Genomic DNA, 22,531 nt, shown 5'->3' on the forward strand with positions numbered 1-22,531 from the left:
AACCGGATACGTATTTACATTGAACGGTGGAGCTGTCAGTTGGTGCAGTTCCAAGCAAAGTGTCATGGCGGGATCTACGTGTGAAGCGGAATACATAGCTGCTTCGGAAGCAGCGAATGAAGGAGTCTGGATGAAGGAGTTCATATCCGATCTAGGTGTCATACCTAGTACATCGGGACCAATGAAAATCTTTTGTGATAATACTGGTGCAATTGCCTTAGCAAAGGAATCCAGATTTCACAAGAGAACCAAGCACATCAGAAGACGCTTCAATTCCATCCGGGATTTAGTCCAGGTGGGAGACATAGAAATTTGCAAGATACATACGGATCTGAATGTAGCAGATCCGTTGACTAAGCCTCTTCCACGAGCAAAACATGATCAGCACCAAGACTCCATGGGTGTAAGAATCATTACTATGTAATCTAGATTATTGACTCTAGTGCAAGTGGGAGACTGAAGGAAATATGCCCTAGAGGCAATAATAAAGTATTATATATTTCCTTATATCATGATAAATGTTTATTATTCATGCTAGAATTGTATTAACCGGAAACATAATACATGTGTGAATACATAGACAAACAGAGTGTCACTAGTATGCCTCTGCTAGACTAGCTCGTTAATCAAAGATGGTTATGTTTCCTAGCCATAGACATGAGTTGTCATTTGATTAACGGGATCACCTCATTAGGAGAATGACGTGATTGACATGACCCATTACGTTAGCTTAGCACCCGATCGTTTAGTATGTTGCTATTGCTTTCTTCATGACTTATACATGTTCCTATGACTATGAGATTATGCAACTCCCGTTTACCGGAGGAACACTTTGTGTGCTACCAAACGTCACAACGTAACTGGGTGATTATAAAGGTGCTCTACAGGTGTCTCCAAAGGTACTTGTTGGGTTGGCGTATATCGAGATTAGGATTTGTCACTCCGATTGTCGGAGAGGTATCTCTGGGCCCACTCGGTAATGCACATCACTATAAGCCTTGCAAGCATTGTGACTAATGAGTTAGTTGCGGGATGATGTATTACGGAACGAGTAAAGAGACTTGCCGGTAACGAGATTGAACTAGGTATCGAGATACCGACGATCGAATCTCGGGCAAGTAACATACCGATGACAAAGGGAACAACGTATGTTGTTATGCGGTCTGACCGATAAAGATCTTCGTAGAATATGTGGGAGCCAATATGGGCATCCAGGTCCCGCTATTGGTTATTTACCGGAGAGGTGTCTCGGTCATGTCTACATAGTTCTCGAACCCAAAGGGTCCGCACGCTTAAAGTTACGATGACAGTTTTATTATGAGTTTATATGTTTTGATGTACCGAAGGTTGTTCGGAGTCCCGGATGTGATCACGGACATGACGAGGAGTCTCGAAATGGTCGAGACGTAAAGATTGATATATTGGACGACTATATTCGGACACCGGAAGTGTTCCGGAGAAGTTTCGGATTAAACCGGAGTGCCGGAGGGTTACCGGAACCCCCCGGGGAAGTATTGGGCCTTAGTGGGCCTTGAGGGGAGAGAGAGGGCAGCAGCCAGGAGGTGGTGCGCCCCCTCCCAGGAGGAGTCCTAGTTGGACTAGGAGAGGGGGGCGCAGCCCCCTTTCCCTCTCCCTCTCCCTCTCTTTCCTTCCCCCCTTCTTTTCCTAGTAGGACTAGGAAAGGGGAGTCCTACTCCTACTAGGAGGAGGACTCCCCCCCTCTCCTTGGCGCGCCCATAGGCAGCCGGCCTCCCCCTTGCTCCTTTATATACGGGGGCAGGGGGGCACCTCTATACACACTTGATATACGATATTTTAGCCGTGTGCGGTGCCCCCCTCCACCAGATTACACCTCGATAATACCGTCGTGGAGCTTAGGCGAAGCCCTGCGTCGGTGGAACATCATCATCGTCACCACGCCGTCGTGCTGACGAAACTCTCCCTCAACACTCGGCTGGATCGGAGTTCGAGGGACGTCATCGAGCTGAACGTGTGTAGAACTTGGAGGTGCCGTATGTTCGGTACTTGATCGGTCAGATCGTGAAGACGTACGACTACATCAACCGCGTTGTGATAACGCTTCCGCTGTCGGTCTACGAGGGTACGTGGACAACACTCTCCCCTCTCGTTGCTATGCATCACCATGATCTTGCGTGTGCGTAGGAATTTTTTTTTGAAATTACTACGTTCCCCAACAGGGGCGTGGCGCCCTTATCCCCTCCCGGCGTCGGCATCGGCGAGGTGGTCCGGGGCGACCAAGCCCGTGTAGTGACCTGGTCGCATGAACAGGGGAGAGGAGGGTTCGGTGAGGATGGACCGGTCTTTAGTTAGGTGGGCTAACAAGCCCAGTAGCTTAGGCCCTCCTCCGTTACTTTTCTGTTTTCCATTTTCTCTTTTCCTTTTGCATTTTGTTTTTGTACCAAATGAGTTTTGTTATGAACAAAACTTGACACATAAATCTAGCATAATATATTGAGATGGAACAAAAAGTATGGGGTCAAAAGAAGTTGTCTAACCATTTTTAGAAATTGAAAAGGCCAATTTAATTGCTGCTGGACCAAAAATTAATTCCAGGGGCATTTTAGGAATTCAAAAGAGGTTGGTTCCAACATGAAAAATATCCGGGGAATATTTGCCACACCTTGAACATTTTTATTTGCATGTTTGCCAAATTTGAAATTGGACTTTAATTTGAATTTGAATTCGACTTATGCCTTGGATCAGATGAGGATTAGCAATAGTAAGAGTGATGACCTGGCAGCATGAGCATGAGATTACTGTAGCTTAATTATCCGGGCGTCACAGAATATTTGTTCTCCCTTTAGCTCCTCGTTGGGTTTGACACTCTTATTTATCGAAAAAGGCTACAAATGATCCCCTATACTTGTGGGTTATCAGCATGCCAGGGTCTCATAAGGATATCAATGTGCTGCAGTGATCACCGTTGTTTGCAAGGCCGACTGAAGGAAAAGCTCCTCCTTGCCACTATATTGCCAATGGACATGAGTACAATATGAGCTACTACCTGGTTGACGGTACCTATCCTCCGCGGGCTACCTTTGACAGCACTGTTGGAAATATGCCCTAGAGGCAATAATAAAATGGTTATTATTATATTTCCTTGTTCATGATAATTGTCTATTGTTCATGCTATAATTGTGTTATCCGGAAATCGTAATACATGTGTGAATACATAGACCACAACATGTCCCTAGTGAGCCTCTAGTTGACTAGCTCGTTGATCAACAGATAGTCATGGTTTCCTGACTATGGACATTGGATGTCATTGATAACGGGATCACATCATTAGGAGAATGATGTGATGGACAAGACCCAATCCTAAGCATAGCACAAGATCGTGTTGTTCGTTTGCTAGAGCTTTTCCAAATGTCAAGTATCATTTCCTTAGACCATGAGATTGTGCAACTCCCGGATACCATAGGAGTGCTTTGGGTGTGCCAAACGTCACAACGTAACTGGGTGGCTATAAAGGTGCACTACGGGTATCTCCGAAAGTGTCTGTTGGGTTGGCACGAATCGAGACTGGGATTTGTCACTCCGTATGACGGAGAGGTATCTCTGGGCCCACTCGGTAATGCATCATCATAATGAGCTCAATGTGACCAAGTGTTTGGTCACGGGATCATGCATTACGGTACGAGTAAAGTGACTTGCCGGTAACGAGATTGAACAAGGTATTGGGATACCGACGATCGAATCTCGGGCAAGTAACGTGCCGATTGACAAAGGGAATTGTATACGGGATTGTTTGAATCCTCGACATCGTGGTTCATCCGATGAGATCATCGTGGAACATGTGGGAGCCAACATGGGTATCCAGATCCCGCTGTTGGTTATTGACCGGAGAGTCGTCTCGGTCATGTCTGCATGTCTCCCGAACCCGTAGGGTCTACACACTTAAGGTTCGGTGATGCTAGGGTTGTAGAGATATTAGTATGCGGAAATCCGAAAGTCGTTCGTAGTCCCGGATGAGATCCCGAACGTCACGAGGAGTTCCGGGATGGTCCGGAGGTGAAGAATTGTATATAGAAAGTCCAGTTTCGGCCACCGGGAAAGTTTCGGGGGTCACCGGTATTGTACCGGGACCACCGGAAGGGTCCCGGGGGTCCACCGGGTGGGGCCACCTATCCCGGAGGGCCCCATGGGCTGAAGTGGGAGGGGAACCAGCCCCTGGTGGGCTGGTGCGCTCCCCTTGGGCCTCCCCCTGCACCTAGGGTTGGAAACCCTAGGGGTGGGGGGCGCCCCACTTGGCTTGGGGGGCAAGCCACCCCCTTGGCCGCCGCCCCCCCTTGGAGATTGGATCTCCTAGGGCCGGCGCCCCCCCCCCCAGGGGCCCTATATAAAGAGGGGGGAGGGAGGGCAGCCGCACCCAAGCCCCTGGCGCCTCCCTCTCCCTCCCGTGACACCTCTCCTTCTCGCTGAGCTTGGCGAAGCCCTGCCGAGATCCCCGCTGCTTCCACCATCACGCCGTCGTGCTGCTGGATCTCCATCAACCTCTCCCTCCCCCTTGCTGGATCAAGAAGAAGGAGACGTCTTCCCCAACCGTACGTGTGTTGAACGCGGAGGTGCCGTCCGTTCGGCGCTCGGTCATCGGTGATTTGGATCACGACAAGTACGACTCCATCAACCCCGTTCACTTGAACGCTTCCGCTCGCGATCTACAAGGGTATGTAGATGCACTCTTTTCCCTCTCGTTGCTAGAAGACTCCATAGATTGTTCTTGGTGATGCGTAGAAAAATTTTAATTTCTGCAACGATCCCCAACAGTGGCATCATGTGCTAGGTCTATGCGTAGTTTCTATGCACGAGTAGAACACAAACTTGTTGTGGGCGTAGATGTTGTCAATTTTCTTGCCACTACTAGTCTTATCTTGTTTCGGCGGCATCATGGGATGAAGCGGCCCGGACCGACCTTACACGTACGCTTACGTGAGACAGGTTCCACCGACTGACATGCACTAGTTGCATAAGGTGGCTAGCGGGTGTCTGTCTCTCCCACTTTAGTCGGATCGAATTCGATGAAAAGGGTCCTTATGAAGGGTAAATAGAAATTGGCATATCACGTTGTGGTTTTGGCATAGGTAAGAAACGTTCTTGCTAAGAAACCTATAGCAGCCACGTAAAAACTTGCAACAACAATTAGAGGACGTCTAACTTGTTTTTGCAGCATATGCTGTGTGATGTGATATGGCCAAAAGGATGTGATGAATGATATATGTGATGTATGAGATTGATCATGTTCTTGTAATAGGAATCACGACTTGCATGTCGATGAGTTTGACAACCGGCAGGAGCCATAGGAGTTGTCTTTATTTTTTGTATGACCTGCGTGTCATTGAATAACGCCATGTAAATTACTTTACTTTATTGCTAAACACGTTAGCCATAGAAGTAGAAGTAATCGTTGGCGTGACAACTTCATGAAGACACGATGATGGAGATCATGGTGTCATGCCGGTGACGAAGATGATCATGGCGCCCCGAAGATGGAGATCAAAGGAGCAATATGATACTGGCCATATCATGTCACTATTTGATTGCATGTGATGTTTATCATGTTTTACATCTTATTTGCTTAGAACGACGGTAGCTTAAATAAGATGATCCCTTGCAATAATTTCAAGAAAGTGTTCCCCCTAACTGTGCACCATTGCGAAGGTTCGTTGTTTCGAAGCACCACGTGATGATCGGGTGTGATAGATTCTAACGTTCGAATACAACGGGTGTAAGCCAGATTTACACACGCAATACACTTAGGTTGACTTGACGAGCCTAGCATGTACAGGCATGGCCTCGGAACACGGAAGACCGAAAGGTCGAGCATGAGTCGTATAGAAGATACGATCAACATGAAGATGTTCACCGATGTTGACTAGTCCGTCTCACGTGATGATCGGACACGGCCTAGTTGACTCGGATCATGTTTCACTTAGATGACTAGAGGGATGTCTATCTGAGTGGGAGTTCATTGAATAATTTGATTAGATGAACTTAATTATCATGAACTTAGTCTAAAATCTTTACAATATGTCTTGTAGATCAAATGGCCCACGCTAATGTTGCCCTCAACTTCAATGCGTTCCTAGAGAAAACCAAGCTGAAAGATGATGGCAGCAACTATACGGACTGGGTCCGGAACCTGAGGATCATCCTCATAGCTGCCAAGAAAGATTATGTCCTAGAAGCACCGCTAGGTGACGCACCCATCCCAGAGAACCAAGACGTTATGAACGCTTGGCAGCAGCGTGCTGATGATTACTCCCTCGTTCAGTGCGGCATGCTTTACAGCTTAGAACCGGGGCTCCAAAAGCGTTTTGAGCAACACGGAGCATATGAGATGTTCGAAGAGCTGAAAATGGTTTTCCAAGCTCATGCCCGGGTCAAGAGATATGAAGTCTCCGACAAGTTCTTCAGTTGTAAGATGGAGGAAAATAGTTCTGTCAGTGAGCACATACTCAAAATGTCTGGGTTACACAACCGCTTGACTCAGCTGGGAGTTAATCTCCCGGATGACGCGGTCATTGACAGAATCCTTTAGTCGCTTCCACCGAGCTACAAGAGCTTTGTGATGAACTTCAATATGCAGGGGATGGAAAAGACCATTCCTAAGGTATATTCAATGCTGAAATCAGCGGAGGTGGAGATCAAAAAGGAACATCAAGTGTTGATGGTGAATAAAACCACTAAGTTCAAGAAAGGCAAGGGTAAGAAGAACTTCAAGAAGGACGGCAAGGGAGTTGCCGCGCCCGGTAAGCCAGTTGCCGGGAAGAAGCCAAAGAATGGACCCAAGCCTGAGACTGAGTGCTTTTATTGCAAGGGAAGTGGTAACTGGAAGCGGAACTGCCCCAAGTACTTGGCGGACAAGAAGGCCGGCAACACCAAAGGTATATGTGATATACATGTTATTGATGTGTACCTTACCAGCACTCGTAGTAGCTCCTGGGTATTTGATACCGGTGCGGTTGCTCATATTTGTAACTCAAAGCAGGAGCTGCGGAATAAACGGAGACTGGCAAAGGACGAGGTGACGATGCGCGTCGGGAATGGTTCCATGGTCGATGTGATCGCCGTCGGCACGCTACCTCTACATTTACCTACGGGATTAGTTTTAAACCTCAATAATTGTTATTTAGTGCCAGCTTTGAGCATGAACATTGTATCAGGATCTCGTTTAATTCGAGATGGCTACTCATTTAAATCCGAGAATAATGGTTGTTCTATTTATATGAGAGATATGTTTTATGGTCATGCCCCGTTGGTTAATGGTTTATTCTTAATGAATCTCGAACGTAGTGTTACACATATTCATAGTGTGAATACTAAAAGATGTAAGGTTGATAATGATAGTCCCACATACTTGTGGCACTGCCGTCTTGGTCACGTTGGTGTCAAATGCATGAAGAAGCTCCATGCAGATGGACTTTTTGAGTCTCTTGATTACGAATCATTTGACACGTGCGAACCATGCCTCATGGGTAAGATGACCAAGACTCCGTTCTCCGAAACAATGGAGCGAGCAACCAACTTATTGGAAATCATACATACTGATGTGTGCGGTCCAATGAGTGTTGAGGCTCGCGGTGGCTATCGTTATGTTCTCACTCTCACTGATGACTTGAGTAGATATGGGTATGTCTACCTAATGAAACACAAGTCTGAGACCTTTGAAAAGTTCAAGGAATTTCAGAGTGAGGTTGAGAATCAACGTGACAGGAAAATAAAGTTCTTACGATCAGATCATGGAGGGGAATATTTGAGTCACGAATTTGGCACACACTTAAGGAAATGTGGAATAGTTTCACAACTCACGCCGCCTGGAACACCTCAGCGAAATGGTGTGTCCGAACGTCGTAATCGCACTCTATTGGATATGGTGCGATCTATGATGTCTCTTACCGATCTACCGCTCTCATTTTGGGGCTATGCTTTAGAGACTGCCGCATTCACTTTAAATAGGGCTCCGTCGAAATCCGTTGAGACGACACCGTATGAATTATGGTTTGGGAAGAAACCTAAGCTGTCGTTTCTAAAAGTTTGGGGATGCGATGCTTATGTCAAGAAACTTCAACCTGAAAAGCTCGAACCCAAGTCGGAAAAATGCGTCTTCATAGGATACCCTAAGGAAACCATTGGGTATACCTTCTACCTCAGATCCGAAGGCAAGATCTTTGTTGCCAAGAACGGGTCCTTTCTGGAGAAAGAGTTTCTCTCGAAAGAAGTAAGTGGGAGGAAAGTGGAACTTGATGAAGTACTACCTCTTGAACCGGAAAGTAGCGCAGCTCAGGAAGATGTTCCTGTGGTGCGTGCACTGACTAGAGAGGAAGCTAATGATGATGATCAAGGTACTTTGGATCAAGTTACTACTGAACTTTGTAGGTCCACGAGGACACGTTCCACACCAGAGTGGTATGGCAACCCTGTCCTGGAAATCATGTTGTTAGACAACGGTGAACCTTCGAACTATGAAGAAGCAATGGCGGGCCCAGATTCCAACAAATGGCTTGAAGCCATGCAATCTGAGATAGGATCCATGTATGAAAACAAAGTGTGGACTTTGACAGACTTGCCCGATGATCGGCGAGCGATAGAAAACAAATGGATCTTTAAGAAGAAGACGGACGCGGACGGTAATGTTACCATCTATAAAGCTCGACTTGTCGCTAAGGGTTATCGACAAGTTCAAGGGGTTGACTACGATGAGACTTTCTCACCCGTAGCGAAGCTGAAGTCCGTCCGAATCATGTTAGCAATTGCCGCATACTATGATTATGAGATATGGCAAATGGACGTCAAAACGGCATTCCTTAACGGCTTTCTTAAGGAAGAATTGTATATGATGCAGCCGGAAGGTTTTGTCGATCCTAAGAATGCTAACAAGGTATGCAAGCTCCAGCGCTCCATCTATGGGCTGGTGCAAGCATCTCGGAGTTGGAACATTCGATTTGATGAGATGATCAAAGCGTTTGGGTTTACACAGACTTATGGAGAAGCCTGTGTTTACAAGAAAGTGAGTGGGAGCTCTGTAGCATTTCTCATATTATATGTGGATGACATACTGTTGATGGGAAATGATATAGAATTCTTGGGAAGCATAAAGGCCTACTTGAACAAGTGTTTTTCAATGAAGGACCTTGGAGAAGCTGCTTATATATTAGGCATCAAGATCTATAGAGATAGATCAAGACGCCTCATTGGTCTTTCACAAAGTACGTACCTTGACAAGATATTGAAGAAGTTCAATATGGATCAGTCCAAGAAGGGGTTCTTGCCTGTATTGCAAGGTGTGCAATTGAGCACGGCTCAATGCCCGACCACGGCAGAAGATAGAGAACAGATGAGTGTCGTCCCCTATGCCTCGGCCATAGGGTCTATTATGTATGCCATGTTGTGTACCAGACCTGATGTAAACCTTGCCGTAAGTTATGTAGGAAGGTACCAAAGTAATCCCGGCATGGAACACTGGACAGCGGTCAAGAATATCCTGAAGTACCTGAAGAGGACTAAGGATATGTTTCTCGTTTATGGAGGTGACGAAGAGCTCGTCGTAAAGGGTTACGTCGATGCTAGCTTCGACACAGATCTGGATGACTCTAAGTCACAAACCGGATACGTGTATATTTTGAATGGTGGGGCAGTAAGCTGGTGCAGTTGCAAGCAAAGTTTTATGGCGGGATCTACATGTGAAGCGGAATACATGGCGGCCTCAGAGGCAGCACAAGAAGCAATCTGGGTGAAGGAGTTCATTACCGACCTAGGAGTTATTCCCAATGCGTCGGGCCCGATGACTCTGTTCTGTGACAACACTGGAGCTATTGCCCTTGCCAAGGAGCCCAGGTTTCACAGGAAGACCAGGCATATCAAGCGTCGCTTCAACTCCATTCGTGAAAATGTTCAAAATGGAGACATAGATATTTGTAAAGTACATACGGACCTGAATGTAGCAGATCCGTTGACTAAACCTCTCCCTAGAGCAAAACATGATCAACACCAAAACTCTATGGGTGTTCGATTCATCACAATGTAACTAGATTATTGACTCTAGTGCAAGTGGGAGACTGTTGGAAATATGCCCTAGAGGCAATAATAAAATGGTTATTATTATATTTCCTTGTTCATGATAATTGTCTATTGTTCATGCTATAATTGTGTTATCCGGAAATCGTAATACATGTGTGAATACATAGACCACAACATGTCCCTAGTGAGCCTCTAGTTGACTAGCTCGTTGATCAACAGATAGTCATGGTTTCCTGACTATGGACATTGGATGTCATTGATAACGGGATCACATCATTAGGAGAATGATGTGATGGACAAGACCCAATCCTAAGCATAGCACAAGATCATGTAGTTCGTTTGCTAGAGATTTTCCAAATGTCAAGTATCATTTCCTTAGACCAAGAGATTGTGCAACTCCCGGATACCATAGGAGTGCTTTGGGTGTGCCAAACGTCACAATGTAACTGGGTGGCTATAAAGGTGCACTACGGGTATCTCCGAAAGTGTCTGTTGGGTTGGCACGAATCGAGACTGGGATTTGTCACTCCGTATGACGGAGAGGTATCTCTGGGCCCACTCAGTAATGCATCATCATAATGAGCTCAATGTGACCAAGTGTTTGGTCACAGGATCATGCATTACGGTACGAGTAAAGTGACTTGCCGGTAACGAGATTGAACAAGGTATTGGGATACCGACGATCGAATCTCGGGCAAGTAACGTACCGATTGACAAAGGGAATTGTATACGGGATTGATTGAATCCTCGACATCGTGGTTCATCCGATGAGATCATCGTGGAACATATGGGAGCCAACATGGGTATCCAGATCCCGCTGTTGGTTATTGACCGGAGAGTCGTCTCGGTCATGTCTGCATGTCTCCCGAACCCGTAGGGTCTACACACTTAAGGTTCGGTGACGCTAGGGTTGTAGAGATATTAGTATGCGGAAATCCGAAAGTCGTTCGGAGTCCCGGATGAGATCCCGAACGTCACGAGGAGTTCCGGAATGATCCGGAGGTGAAGAATTGTATATAGAAAGTCCAGTTTCGGCCACCGGGAAAGTTTCGGGGGTCACCGGTATTGTACCGGGACCACCGGAAGGGTCCCGGGGGGTCCACCGGGTGGGGCCACCTATCCCGGAGGGCCCCATGGGCTGAAGTGGGAGGGGAACCAGCCCCTGGTGGGCTGGTGCGCCCCCCTTGGGCCTCCCCCTGCGCCTAGGGATGGAAACCCTAGGGGTGGGGGCGCCCCACTTGGCTTGGGGGGCAAGCCACCCCCTTGGCCGCCGCCCCCCTTGGAGATTGGATCTCCTAGGGCCGGCGCCCCCCCAGGGGCCCTATATAAAGAGGGGGGAGGGAGGGCAGCCGCACCCAAGCCCCTGGCGCCTCCCTCTCCCTCCCGTGACACCTCTCCTTCTCGCTGAGCTTGGCGAAGCCCTGCCGAGATCCCCGCTGCTTCCACCACCACGCCGTCGTGCTGCTGGATCTCCATCAACCTCTCCCTCCCCCTTGCTGGATCAAGAAGAAGGAGACGTCTTCCCCAACCGTACGTGTGTTTAACGCGAAGGTGCCGTCCGTTCGGCGCTCAGTCATCGGTGATTTGGATCACGACGAGTACGACTCCATCAACCCCGTTCACTTGAACGCTTCCGCTCGCGATCTACAAGGGTATGTAGATGCACTCTTTTCCCTCTCGTTGCTAGAAGACTCCATAGATTGTTCTTGGTGATGCGTAGAAAAATTTTAATTTCTGCAACGATCCCCAACAAGCACCATCTCTAACCCAATTGGCCAGAAAAAGGCTCACTTTGTCCAAAGACAAGAAGCGGTTAGAAAGGATGTTGAGAGGGCATTTGGAGTTCTGCTGGCCTGTTTTGCAGTTGTTCATGGCCCTACTAGACAATGGGATTCGGAGACATGTTGCGTGATCATGCACAACATGATTGTCGAGGATGAGGGTGACGATGTTGCGGCGGCTCTAGAACTTGAGAACATGGGTGATCCTATCCAACTTCCAGACCAGAGTCCGACCATATTTGAAGAGTTTATTCAAATGCATCAACAATTTCGGCATCGACCAACTCGTGAGCAACTGAAGGAAGATCTGATTGAGTATCGGTGGGCGGTTAAAGGGGAAATAATGTTGGGATGTAATATTTGAACTTTTTTAAATTTGAACTACTGCTGCATGCGGCTATTTGAACGTTTATACCCTTCGTATGCGGCTATTTGATCATGCGGCTCAAAAAAAATTGAGGAAGGCCGGATGTATGCGGCTACGGTTGGATGGCGTCCTCCGGCATCCGTGTCCGCGGACTGGCCCCCCTGTCCGCGGACAGACGCGAGAGGAAATTTACGGGTTATTGTTGGAGATGCCCTTATAATCTTTACCTAATAATAAAGCAAATTGGGTTTCTTTCGTCCGTCATGGCATTTTTTAGAAAAGTCCCTCTATTTCAGAGAATTCAACCCGCAGTCCTGTTTTAAGTTCAAACGAATCGTTATTTTCGTATTTTACACAAAAGTCCCTGTCTTTTCTTGAAATCAACCCGCCGTCCGGATTTAAGTCACACCCGAACCGTTATTTTACATTTTTCGAAACCCCTCTGATGTTTTAGGTAATTCATCCGCGGATCATATTTAAGTCAAACAAATGCTTTTTAAAATCATCCATATCTTTTAAACCGTAACTCCGATTTGAACATGTTATATATGAAATTTGATTAAAAAATATGTAGAATATGAATATGAGATTATTTTTACCTGTTAAGTATTTTTAAATATTATTTTGGAATATATTTGAGTCAAACCAAATTATTTTCTAAATTATCTGTATCTTTTAAACCGTAACTTCGATTTTAACATATTATATATGAAATTTTATTAGAAAAATGTGTGGAATCTAAATATGATGTTAATTTTACCTGTTAAATATTTTTTAAATATTTTTATGGAAGCAAACTTATAATTTATAGCGCAAGATTCTTTTTTTATACCAGCAGCGATCCAGGATTGCAAATAAACACCCCGGAAAAGAAAACATCGATAACTACACATGCATACCTCTGAAAAATGTCGCAGGGAAAAATAACAAATTTCTCATCGCGAGAGTGAGAGAAAACGAGCGAGAGAGAGAGAGAGAGAGAGAGGGGGGGGAGGGAGGGAGGAGAGAGAGCCTTAGGATTAACCATATTCAACACACGTTTTTGTTGTTTTGTGTGAACACCGAGGCCATCGCCGGCGAGGGTGAGAAGGAGGATAAGCGGCAACACAAATATGATGCCTCACAAAAATAAAGGAGATGGACCTATTGTGGTCTTGAGTGATGGTTGTTGAGTTAAGAGCGTGTGTTATGTTTTCTCTCCCGTTGCAACGCACGGGCTCTTTTGCTAGTAACAGAAGAAAAAAAAGGTTAGGCTCCACCGCACGCAAGTACAAAGGCCACGTCAGCCGCCGGCGTCCCCACCAGCCACGACATCCGACGTGGACGTGCCGGATCACACACCGAAAGTTCCGCGCTGCAGCCGCCCGCGCAGTGGAGACACCATCGGACGCACACTGCGTTTCCCCACTGACCCGGACCAGGTCGGCCAGGAGCACGATGTTGTCCCGGTCGCCGTTCCGCTTCAATGCCCGTGCCGTGCCGTGACATGGATGGTGGCGTCAAGCGCGGCCAAGAACGCAGCGGACACGCGAGCTACCCTACCGAGAGCGAGGCAGTCCAAGCGGAGCAGGCGGGCGGCCCGCACAGCATATAAAACTGCTCCCCATCCACCTTTCGTGTTGCTTCGTCTCCTCTCCCATTTGCCCCCGCCTCGCTCTCACGCTGCTCGCGTCACTCCGAGCTCCCCGGTTCGTCAACGAGCCCGCCCGAGGTATGCTTTCCTCTTCCTCCTGCTTTCTGAATCGATTTGGCCCGTCGCTCCGATGGATCGTTCTGATAGATCGCCGCGCGAGGTGTCGGCTCGTAGTTTTTCCGGTGGTTTTCGCGCTGGCATGGGGGTTGTTGGGTGGTTGGTAGTTGGTACGACGCGATCCTTGGCATGGTCTTCCATGGTGCTTGATCATCCGATTGGTAGGATCTTTAGCTGCTAGCTTGCGCAACATCCGTTGCTGGTCAGGTCGATGATACACGAGTTCCCTGGTGACCGCTGGCCACGGGCTGCAGTATCTTCTCTGTTGACCGCTTCGGGCTCGGGGTGACCAGTGAATCGTGAACTGGTAGAATCTTTCCAAATTAAACACGTGATTTGCGAAAGACTGGATCAATCTCTTGATATATGTGTGTGGTACTTTTACCGTGATTGTAGCTGATTAAGAGTCAAATCCCCCGCTAATCATACCATGTAATACCTCGAGAAATCCTGCGTGATGACCGGCAAATTATCCGTTTGTTATCACGCGTTTGTCTTGTATCCATCTGTATATATGTGAGCAAATATTCTTGTGATGCTCAACCATGCCCCAAGCGCCGTTGATCTTTTATTACCGATCGAAATTTGAAGAAACAGACTGAAAAATAAGATTCTTCTATCGCAGAAAACCGCTTGAGAAATGGCTGAAGAGGATGTCCAGCCCATTGTGTGCGACAATGGCACCGGAATGGTCAAGGTCAGTTACCCTGTCATGGTGTCAATCCCAAATTCAGTTAGCATGTTGTTTGCCTGTTGTTACATTTCAGCGCGAACTGATCATCCATCCATCCATTCGTGCCAAACTGCAGGCGGGGTTCGCCGGCGACGACGCGCCGAGGGCCGTGTTCCCCAGCATCGTGGGCAGGCCGCGGCACACGGGGGTGATGGTGGGGATGGGCCAGAAGGACGCGTACGTGGGCGACGAGGCGCAGTCCAAGCGAGGCATCCTGACGCTCAAGTACCCGATCGAGCACGGCGTGGTGGGCAACTGGGACGACATGGAGAAGATCTGGCACCACACCTTCTACAACGAGCTCCGGGTGGCGCCGGAGGAGCACCCGGTGCTGCTCACGGAGGCGCCCATGAACCCCAAGGCCAACCGGGAGAAGATGACTCAGATCATGTTCGAGACCTTCAACTGCCCCGCCATGTACGTGGCCATCCAGGCCGTGCTCTCCCTCTACGCCAGCGGCCGGACCACCGGCATCGTCATGGACTCGGGCGACGGCGTCAGCCACACCGTCCCCATCTACGAGGGCTTCACGCTCCCGCACGCCATCATCCGGCTCGACCTCGCCGGCCGCGACCTCACCGACGGCCTCATGAAGATCATGACGGAGAGGGGCTACTCCTTCACCACCACCGCCGAGCGGGAAATCGTCAGGGACATCAAGGAGAAGCTCGCCTACGTCGCCCTCGACTACGAGCAGGAGCTGGAGACGGCCAGGACCAGCTCCGCCGTCGAGAAGAACTACGAGCTGCCGGACGGCCAGGTGATCACCATCGGGGCGGAGCGGTTCAGGTGCCCCGAGGTGCTCTTCCAGCCGTCCATGATCGGCATGGAGGCCGCCGGCATCCACGAGGCCACGTACAACTCCATCATGAAGTGCGATGTCGATATCAGGAAGGATCTGTACGGCAATGTTGTGCTCAGTGGGGGTTCCACCATGTTCCCTGGGATCGCCGACCGCATGAACAAGGAGATCACCGCGCTCGCGCCCAGCAGCATGAGGGTGAAGGTCGTCGCCCCGCCGGAGAGGAAGTACAGTGTCTGGATCGGCGGCTCCATTCTTGCCTCTCTCAGTACCTTCCAGCAGGTACCATTTTTTCCCTACATACTACTGATGCTCTGTTACTGCTCGTTTCACCCTGCGAAGAGACTAATGGCGTGCCCGTGTTTGTGTCGCAGATGTGGATCTCCAAGGCGGAGTACGATGAAGCTGGCCCGTCGATCGTCCACATGAAGTGCTTCTGATCAGTCCGTGGCTTGCCAACCTGTACCTGTCATTCAGTTGCTTGAGGTCCAAATCGCATATGCTTGAATGTGTCATGGTTTCCACGGCGTTGTGGTTCACTGAAAGTGTTTTGGTCATGGAACAAATTTGAAAGGTAAGGTCGATTGATGGTTTCGAACAATTCTGTAGGACGTCAGGTCAGTTTCAGTGGGTTCACTGAAGCATGTAGTCTGGGACATTTATTTTGGTTTCGGCAATTCAGCTCATGCGTGTGCTGGAGACCTGAAACAGAGTGTCGTTTGTTTGCACCACCCCGGCGTGGGTGTTGATTCTTGTACCTTTTGTAGCGGTGGTTTCTTGTCGAACTACCTGGTCTTTTCTCGTATGTAGAAGGAAGCTTATTTTGTTGGTACTTCAGCATTTGTACATTTTGAATTATTGAGGGAAGTTTGCGTTTGTTATCAGTTGTCTTTTATATGGAGTACGTATGTTGTGGTAAAAAAACATAAAACATGGAGTAGTTGGTTTGTTACGATTCTAGCAAGCCTGACAATGGCAATTACTCATCTAAAGGATGCTGGAGTACCTGTCTCCTGGGGCTATATGCAGCCTCGCACACCCCTTGCATTGTCCGATCGAGTCGTTGCGCTCCCTTCTCCTTGTATCCGCTTCAGAGGTTCATGACTTGTGGGACGTGGCCGCAGGGGGGTGCTCGTGCAACGTCTTTTACGTGGCCGTTGCGTATGCGCTTTCTGCATTGGTGGGGTGGCGTTGGGCATTTTCACTTGTTGAACGCCGCATGATCACCCTCCTTTTTGTCTACTTCTCTGTTGGGTCCCGACTGGTCTACTCGGCAGTTCGGTCTCGTCGCGACAGCGCATCCCCTGATAGGCGTGTTTCAGGGTGTGCGTGTCTACCCGGCTACTGAACCCCGCCTATTTGATAGGGAAACGTTTAGAGCCGGTCAACCGGCCAAGCGTTCGGCCGGTCCCCTCGCTCGCGTCGCTGGGCAGCCCAGCCCACCAACCACAGAACTTATCTCTAACCCCACCATTTTCATCTTATCCCCTCGCTCTTTTTGGAGACCACACGAGGCATCCTCGTCCTGCTCGCCCTTCAGTCCCTAAGTTCTCAATCTCTCCTCCTTCCTGTGTTATCTCCAAAATCCACACCTAATCCCCATGAAATTGAGCTCGTTTTTGTTGCCTTCTCTGCTTCGCGCAACATTTTTCCTCCATAGATCCATGAGAGGGGTGAGCTCGTCCGTGCTTTTTTGCTTTTTTCTCTCATGCCATGTGCAGTCCGCCATGGATCCCATGAGGTTGGGCTCAAGCACAAGATTGATGTTTCTTTTCTTGCCGTTTATATTGGAGCAGCGTGCAAAGGGCAGGACAACCGTGATGCAAGCTCGTGCACCCGCTGCGTTACCATGGTGTGCGATGGCGGAGATCGGTGCCGGCTGGGGCAGCGATGCAGGAAACGGCACACCTCGTTGCTGGAATCGGCCGACTGGAAAGCTGCAACCGGCATCCGTTGATGCTGGAACCAGTAATCATTTTTGCTACCACAGGCGTTTGGTTTTGCTGGAACCACCGCAAATTTGTAAGTTTGCTACTACTGATTTTCTGGTTTGCTGGAACAAGCTTGAATTTTTGCTGGAACCATATTCTTTTTTTGCGGGAACCGACCCATGTTTTTGCTACCACCCACTCACCTCAAATCTGCTACCATGATGATTTTTTGCTGGAACCAGCGAACCACTTTGCTACAACCGTTTTGGGTTTTGTTACTATTGTTTGTTTTGTGATTTTTTGCTACATCCATCTCCATGACATAGCCTGTTTTTCCAGTCAATTTTGCTACAACCATGCTTTGATTTTGCTGGAAACGAAGACAATTTTTGCTACAATCATTTTTTGATTTTGCTGGAATCGAAGATAATTTTTGTTACATCCACCAGGCGGCGAGCTTTCTTTTTGCTGCAACCGTCTCGGATTTTTTGCTACTACAGGAGTTGCCATTTTGCTACTACCAGAGCCTTGCTCGAAGCATCAGGAGTTTTTGCTACCACCCCCTTTTATTTTTGTTTCGATTTTTGCTGGAACCAGCCTAAAAATTGCTCCAACCGTCGTTCGATTTTGCTGGAACCGGCATTTTTTGCTTCGCCGGTGGCGGTGAAGGCGGGTGGCGTCTTGCTTCGCCAGCGGCGGCTAGGCTGCGAGCACCGGCGGCGAGCAGAAGCAACGAGGGTCCAAAGGAGGGCAGCGGGGGCTAGCGTGCGGGATCCCGCGAGCGGCGGCGGCGCTCGCTTTTTTTCCCTGTGCGGAGGATGACGAAAGGGGATGCGGGACAGATCTGACGGTCCCGCGCGTCCAGATCGAGCGGCTCAGGTTGGACCGGCCGAAACTTTGCGCCGGCGATATCGCTGGTTTGGCGCATTACTCCTTGTAAGATCAAGTATAGCGACCAAAGGGGATCAGGCGGTCTAAAGAAATTCTGAAGTAGCACTGAATGAAGCTTATTTTAACAATTTATTTGAAAGAACTATTCTTCTAAGAAAACATAGTTAACTAAACTAACAGAAAGCAGCCTAAAAGAATTCTGAAGTAGCACTGAAGAAATGCTAAAGCTAAACAAGAGTAAACTTAAGTAGCATGCAATCAAAGCAACTGAAAGATAGTACAGAGCTAAGCATGGAGCTAGGCAGCGGAACAGTAAAGTTTTCAGATATGGGAGGAGTCAATTTCTTCAAAGGACACAAGTTGCACAAAGTAAAGTATGGTGAAGAAATTGGAACTGGATTGCTCGGTGAAGACATGGGGTTTGTTTACCCCAGTTCAAGTTGTTGGCTGGTACTTTCAAACATTTTTGCTATGTATTTCTCCTCAAACTTGCACAATTTGAATCGAAACTAATCCAGATTGATGTTGTTTTCAACAAACTTTGTAAGTCTTTGTTTTCTATGCAGAAAAAGAGCCAAATAAACTATGAAATACATAGAAAATGTTTTTGAGAGAAAAGGGTCACGGAGCGAGAAGATGTAGCTCGGGGCACCTATGGGGCCCACGCAGCCATCCCCTAGCCGCATGGGGAGGGCCCATGGGGCCCACATGCATCGCCTCTCAACGCCCTTTGGCATATATTTTTCCTTCGCCCTGAAACCCTCAATGTGATTTTTCGGGATTTTTCTTCAACACTGAGCCACCGCCACCTATGTTCATCTTCTAGGGTGGCTATTCGTAGGCGGGTCTGGAGAGGAGGGAAAATATCTGATGCACCGGAGCTTATCGTGCTACCGGTGCATCGAACTCACATTGTGCTTTTAAAATGTTTAAAAAAATCTGAAAAAAATTTAGCATACTCACACAACATCAATGTAGGTTGTCACAAAATTTCGAGTCAAAATTCGAAACATAACTTAAAAAACAAAAATGACAAATTCAACACTGGATAGTACATAACATAACTTGGGCTTTAGATTTGGCCCATTATCACACTGATGTCAAATTTTTTTTTTATCTCAAAAAATATTTCAAATTTTTATACGAAATTTTGTGACATGATACACTGATGTTGTGTTAACATGCTAGGATTTTTTTAGATTTTTAAAAATATTCTATGGCATCCTGTGCTCCGGTAGCACCACAAGTGCGGGTGCGCCGGATACATTCCCCTGGAGAGGAGGATTCTTCGCTGTGGTTGTCACCAGTCACTTCTCCGTCAAACACCATCATGATCTCCCCACACATAATGCCGCCTCATTACATGCGAATCCTATGGAATAATCCTATGTGTGTATATATATGTTACACATAATTGGTGTCAGACCACTAAAAAATGCATGCCCCCGTTGCAACGCATGATCAATTAACTAGTCAAAATCAAATCCAAGTGTTTCTAATGATATTTTTGATAGATGGCTCATGGTGGTACATGACAACACTTTCAATGCGTGCCAGATATATTGCTTTGTTTCAGACCCGTTGCAACATGTGCACCTTGTTAGGTGGCCTTTGTTTAAAGATAGTGATTCCCGGATTCTAACCCAGTCAAAATTGGATTCACAAACAAACAGTCAGATTTCTACATCAGTTCTCTAGAATCGATTCTCGAAATTGCACCGGGCACGCCTAGAAGCTGGAATCAACGATTTTGTTGATTCCCGAGATGCCACTTACCCCCTTTCAAATATGGGCCAACTTCTCCCACTTATTACGATGGAAATGCCACCGCGTGCCTGATGACCCACAAGTATAGGGGATCTATCGTAGTCCTTTCGATAAGTAAGAGTGTCGAACCCAACGAGGAGCAGAAGGAAATGATAAGCAGTTTTCAGCAAGGTATTCTCTGCAAGCACTGAAATTATCGGTAACAGATAGTTTTGTGATAAGGTAATTTGTAACGAGTAACAAGTAACAAGTGTAAATAAAGTGCAGCAAGGTGGCCCAATCCTTTTTGTAGCAAAGGACAAGCTTGGACAATTTCTTATATGAAGGAAAACGCTCCCGAGGACACGTGGGAATTATCGTCAAGCTAGTTTTCATCACGTTCATATGATTCGCGTTCGGTACTTTGATAATTTGATATGTGGGTGGACCGGTGCTTGGGTGCTGTCCTTTCTTGGACAAGCATCCCACTTATGATTAACCCCTATTGCAAACATCTGCAACTATAAAAGAAGTATTAAGGTAAACCTAACCATAGCATGAAACATATGGATCCAAATCAGCCCCTTACGAAGCAACGCATAAACTAGGGTTTAAGCTTATGTCACTCTAGCAACCCATCATCTACTTATTACTTCCCAATGCCTTCCTCTAGGCCCAAAGAATGGTGAAGTGTCATGTAGTCGACGTTCACATAACACCACTAGAGGAAAGACAACATACATCTCATCAAAATATCGAACGAATACCAAATTCACATGACTACTTATAGCAAGACTTCTCCCATGTCCTCAGGAACAAACGTAACTACTCACAAAGCATATTCATGTTCATAATCAAAGGGGTATTAATATGCATAATGGATCTGAACATATGATCTTCCACCGGACAAACCAACTAGCATCAACTACAAAGAGTAATCAACACTACTAGCAACCCATATGTACCAATCTGAGGCTTTGGGACAAAGATTGGATACAAGAGATGAACTAGGGTTTTAGAGGAGATGGTGCTGGTGAAGATGTTGATGGAGATTGACCCCCTCCCGATGAGAGGATCGTTGGTGATGACGATGGTGATGATTTCCCCCTCCCGGAGGGAAGTTTCCCCGGCAGAACAGCTCTGCCGGAGCTCTAGATTGGTACCGCCAAGGTTCCGCCTCGTGGCGGCGGTGTTTCGTCCCGCAAGGTTGCTTATGATTTTTTCCAGGGTAGAAGACACCATATAGCCAAAGATGGGCACTGGAGGCCTACCAGGGGGCACTACTGGAATCAGCTAATTTGCCATCTGCCAGCTCTTTGTCGTCTGCTAGCTGACGGCAAAGAAGCTCTTTGCCATCAGCTACCCAAAAGCAGACGGCAAAGAAAGGGCAGACGGCAAAGAAGCTCTTTGCCATCTGCCAGCTCTTTGTCGTCTGCCAGCAGACGGCAAAGAATCTTTGCCGTCCGCTGGCGGACGGCAAAGAGTGAGGTGGCCCCCACCCCCCGCCCGTTTGGGAAAAACTTAACAGGCCACCTCTTTGCCGTCCGCTAGCAGACAGCAAAGAGGCAAAAAAGCGGACGGCAAAGAGGGGCGGACGGCAAAGAGCTCACTACCTAACGGCCCGTACCCCCCGCCCGTTACTCACTTCTTCTCTCCCTCGCCGTTTCTCTCCTCCTACCCCGCCGCCCCCCCCCCCCCCGTCGCCCCCGCCGCCCCGGCTCGCCGCCGCCCCGGGGCCCCGTCGCCCCCACCGCCCCGTCGCCCCCCCCCCCCGCCCCGGCCCCCCGCCGCCCCGCGCCCCACCGCCCGGGCCCGGCCCCCCGCCGCCCCGTCGCCCCCGCCGCCCCGGCTCGCCGCCGCCCCGGGGCCCCGTCGGCCCCACCGCCCCGTCGCCCCCCCCCCCCCCGCCCCGGCCCCCCGCCGCCCCGCGCCCCACCGCCAGGGCCCGGCCCCCCGCCGCCCCAGGCCGCCTCCTCCACCGCCCCGCCCCCCTCCTTCACCGCCCTCCTCCACCCCCAGGTGAGCCCCCCTTTTTTCTGTTTTTTCTGTTTTTTTCTGTTTTTTCTGTTTTTTTCCTTTTTAGTTTTAGTTTTAGTTTAGATTTAGTTTTAGTTGTAGTTTTAGGTTTAGTTTTAGTTTTAGGTTTAGTTTAGTTTGAGGAAAGAAGAAGAAGAAGAAGAAAAAAGAGGAGAGGAGGAGGAGAAGAAGAAGAGGAAAAAGGAAAGGAAGAAGAAGAAGAGGAGGAGGAGAAGAAAAAAGAAGAAGAGGAAGAAGAAGAAGAAAAAAGAGGAGAGGAGGAGAAGAAGAAGAGGAAAAAGGAAAGGAAGAAGAAGAAGAGGAGGAAGAGAAGAAAAAAGAAGAAGAGGAAGAAGAAGAAGAAAAAAGAGGAGAGGAGGAGAAGAAGAAGAGGAAAAAGGAAAGGAAGAAGAAGAAGAGGAGGAGGAGAAGAAAAAAGAAGAAGAGGAAGAATAGGAAGAAGAAGAAAAGGAAAA

At 48.2% G+C, this 22,531-nt stretch overlaps 1 protein-coding gene and 1 long non-coding RNA gene across 2 annotated transcripts; both read left to right on the top strand.

The window, feature by feature from the left end:
* Positions 1-13,614: 13,614 nt before the first annotated feature.
* LOC109741515 (actin-7) lies at positions 13,615-16,352 on the top strand. Its single transcript, XM_020300610.4, has 4 exons — positions 13,615-13,897; positions 14,562-14,633; positions 14,746-15,753; positions 15,846-16,352. The coding sequence occupies exons 2-4, from the start codon at positions 14,577-14,579 to the stop codon at positions 15,909-15,911; spliced, it is 1,131 nt and encodes a 376-aa protein (XP_020156199.1). The 5' UTR covers positions 13,615-13,897; positions 14,562-14,576; the 3' UTR covers positions 15,912-16,352.
* Positions 16,353-16,970: 618 nt separating this feature from the next.
* On the top strand, positions 16,971-18,432 carry LOC120976169 (uncharacterized). The gene is made up of 3 exons (XR_012205428.1): positions 16,971-17,144; positions 17,268-17,493; positions 17,852-18,432. It is a non-coding gene; the product is annotated as an uncharacterized lncRNA (long non-coding RNA).
* Positions 18,433-22,531: the final 4,099 nt, after the last annotated feature.

The sequence above is a fragment of the Aegilops tauschii genome, chromosome 3, assembly GCF_002575655.3.
Source record: "Aegilops tauschii subsp. strangulata cultivar AL8/78 chromosome 3, Aet v6.0, whole genome shotgun sequence".
In the NCBI taxonomy this organism is placed as follows: Eukaryota; Viridiplantae; Streptophyta; class Magnoliopsida; order Poales; family Poaceae; genus Aegilops; species Aegilops tauschii.

What these genes read in the sequence shown, in the direction of transcription:
- LOC109741515 (XM_020300610.4), top strand. Translation starts at nt 14,577, where the DNA reads ATGGCTGAAGAGGATGTCCAGCCCATTGTGTGCGACAATGGCACCGGA. An exon ending in ATGGCACCGGAATGGTCAAG is followed by an intron (nt 14,634 to 14,745) that starts GTCAGTTACCCT and finishes GCCAAACTGCAG; the next exon opens with GCGGGGTTCGCCGGCGACGA. An exon ending in CTCTCAGTACCTTCCAGCAG is followed by an intron (nt 15,754 to 15,845) that starts GTACCATTTTTT and finishes TTTGTGTCGCAG; the next exon opens with ATGTGGATCTCCAAGGCGGA.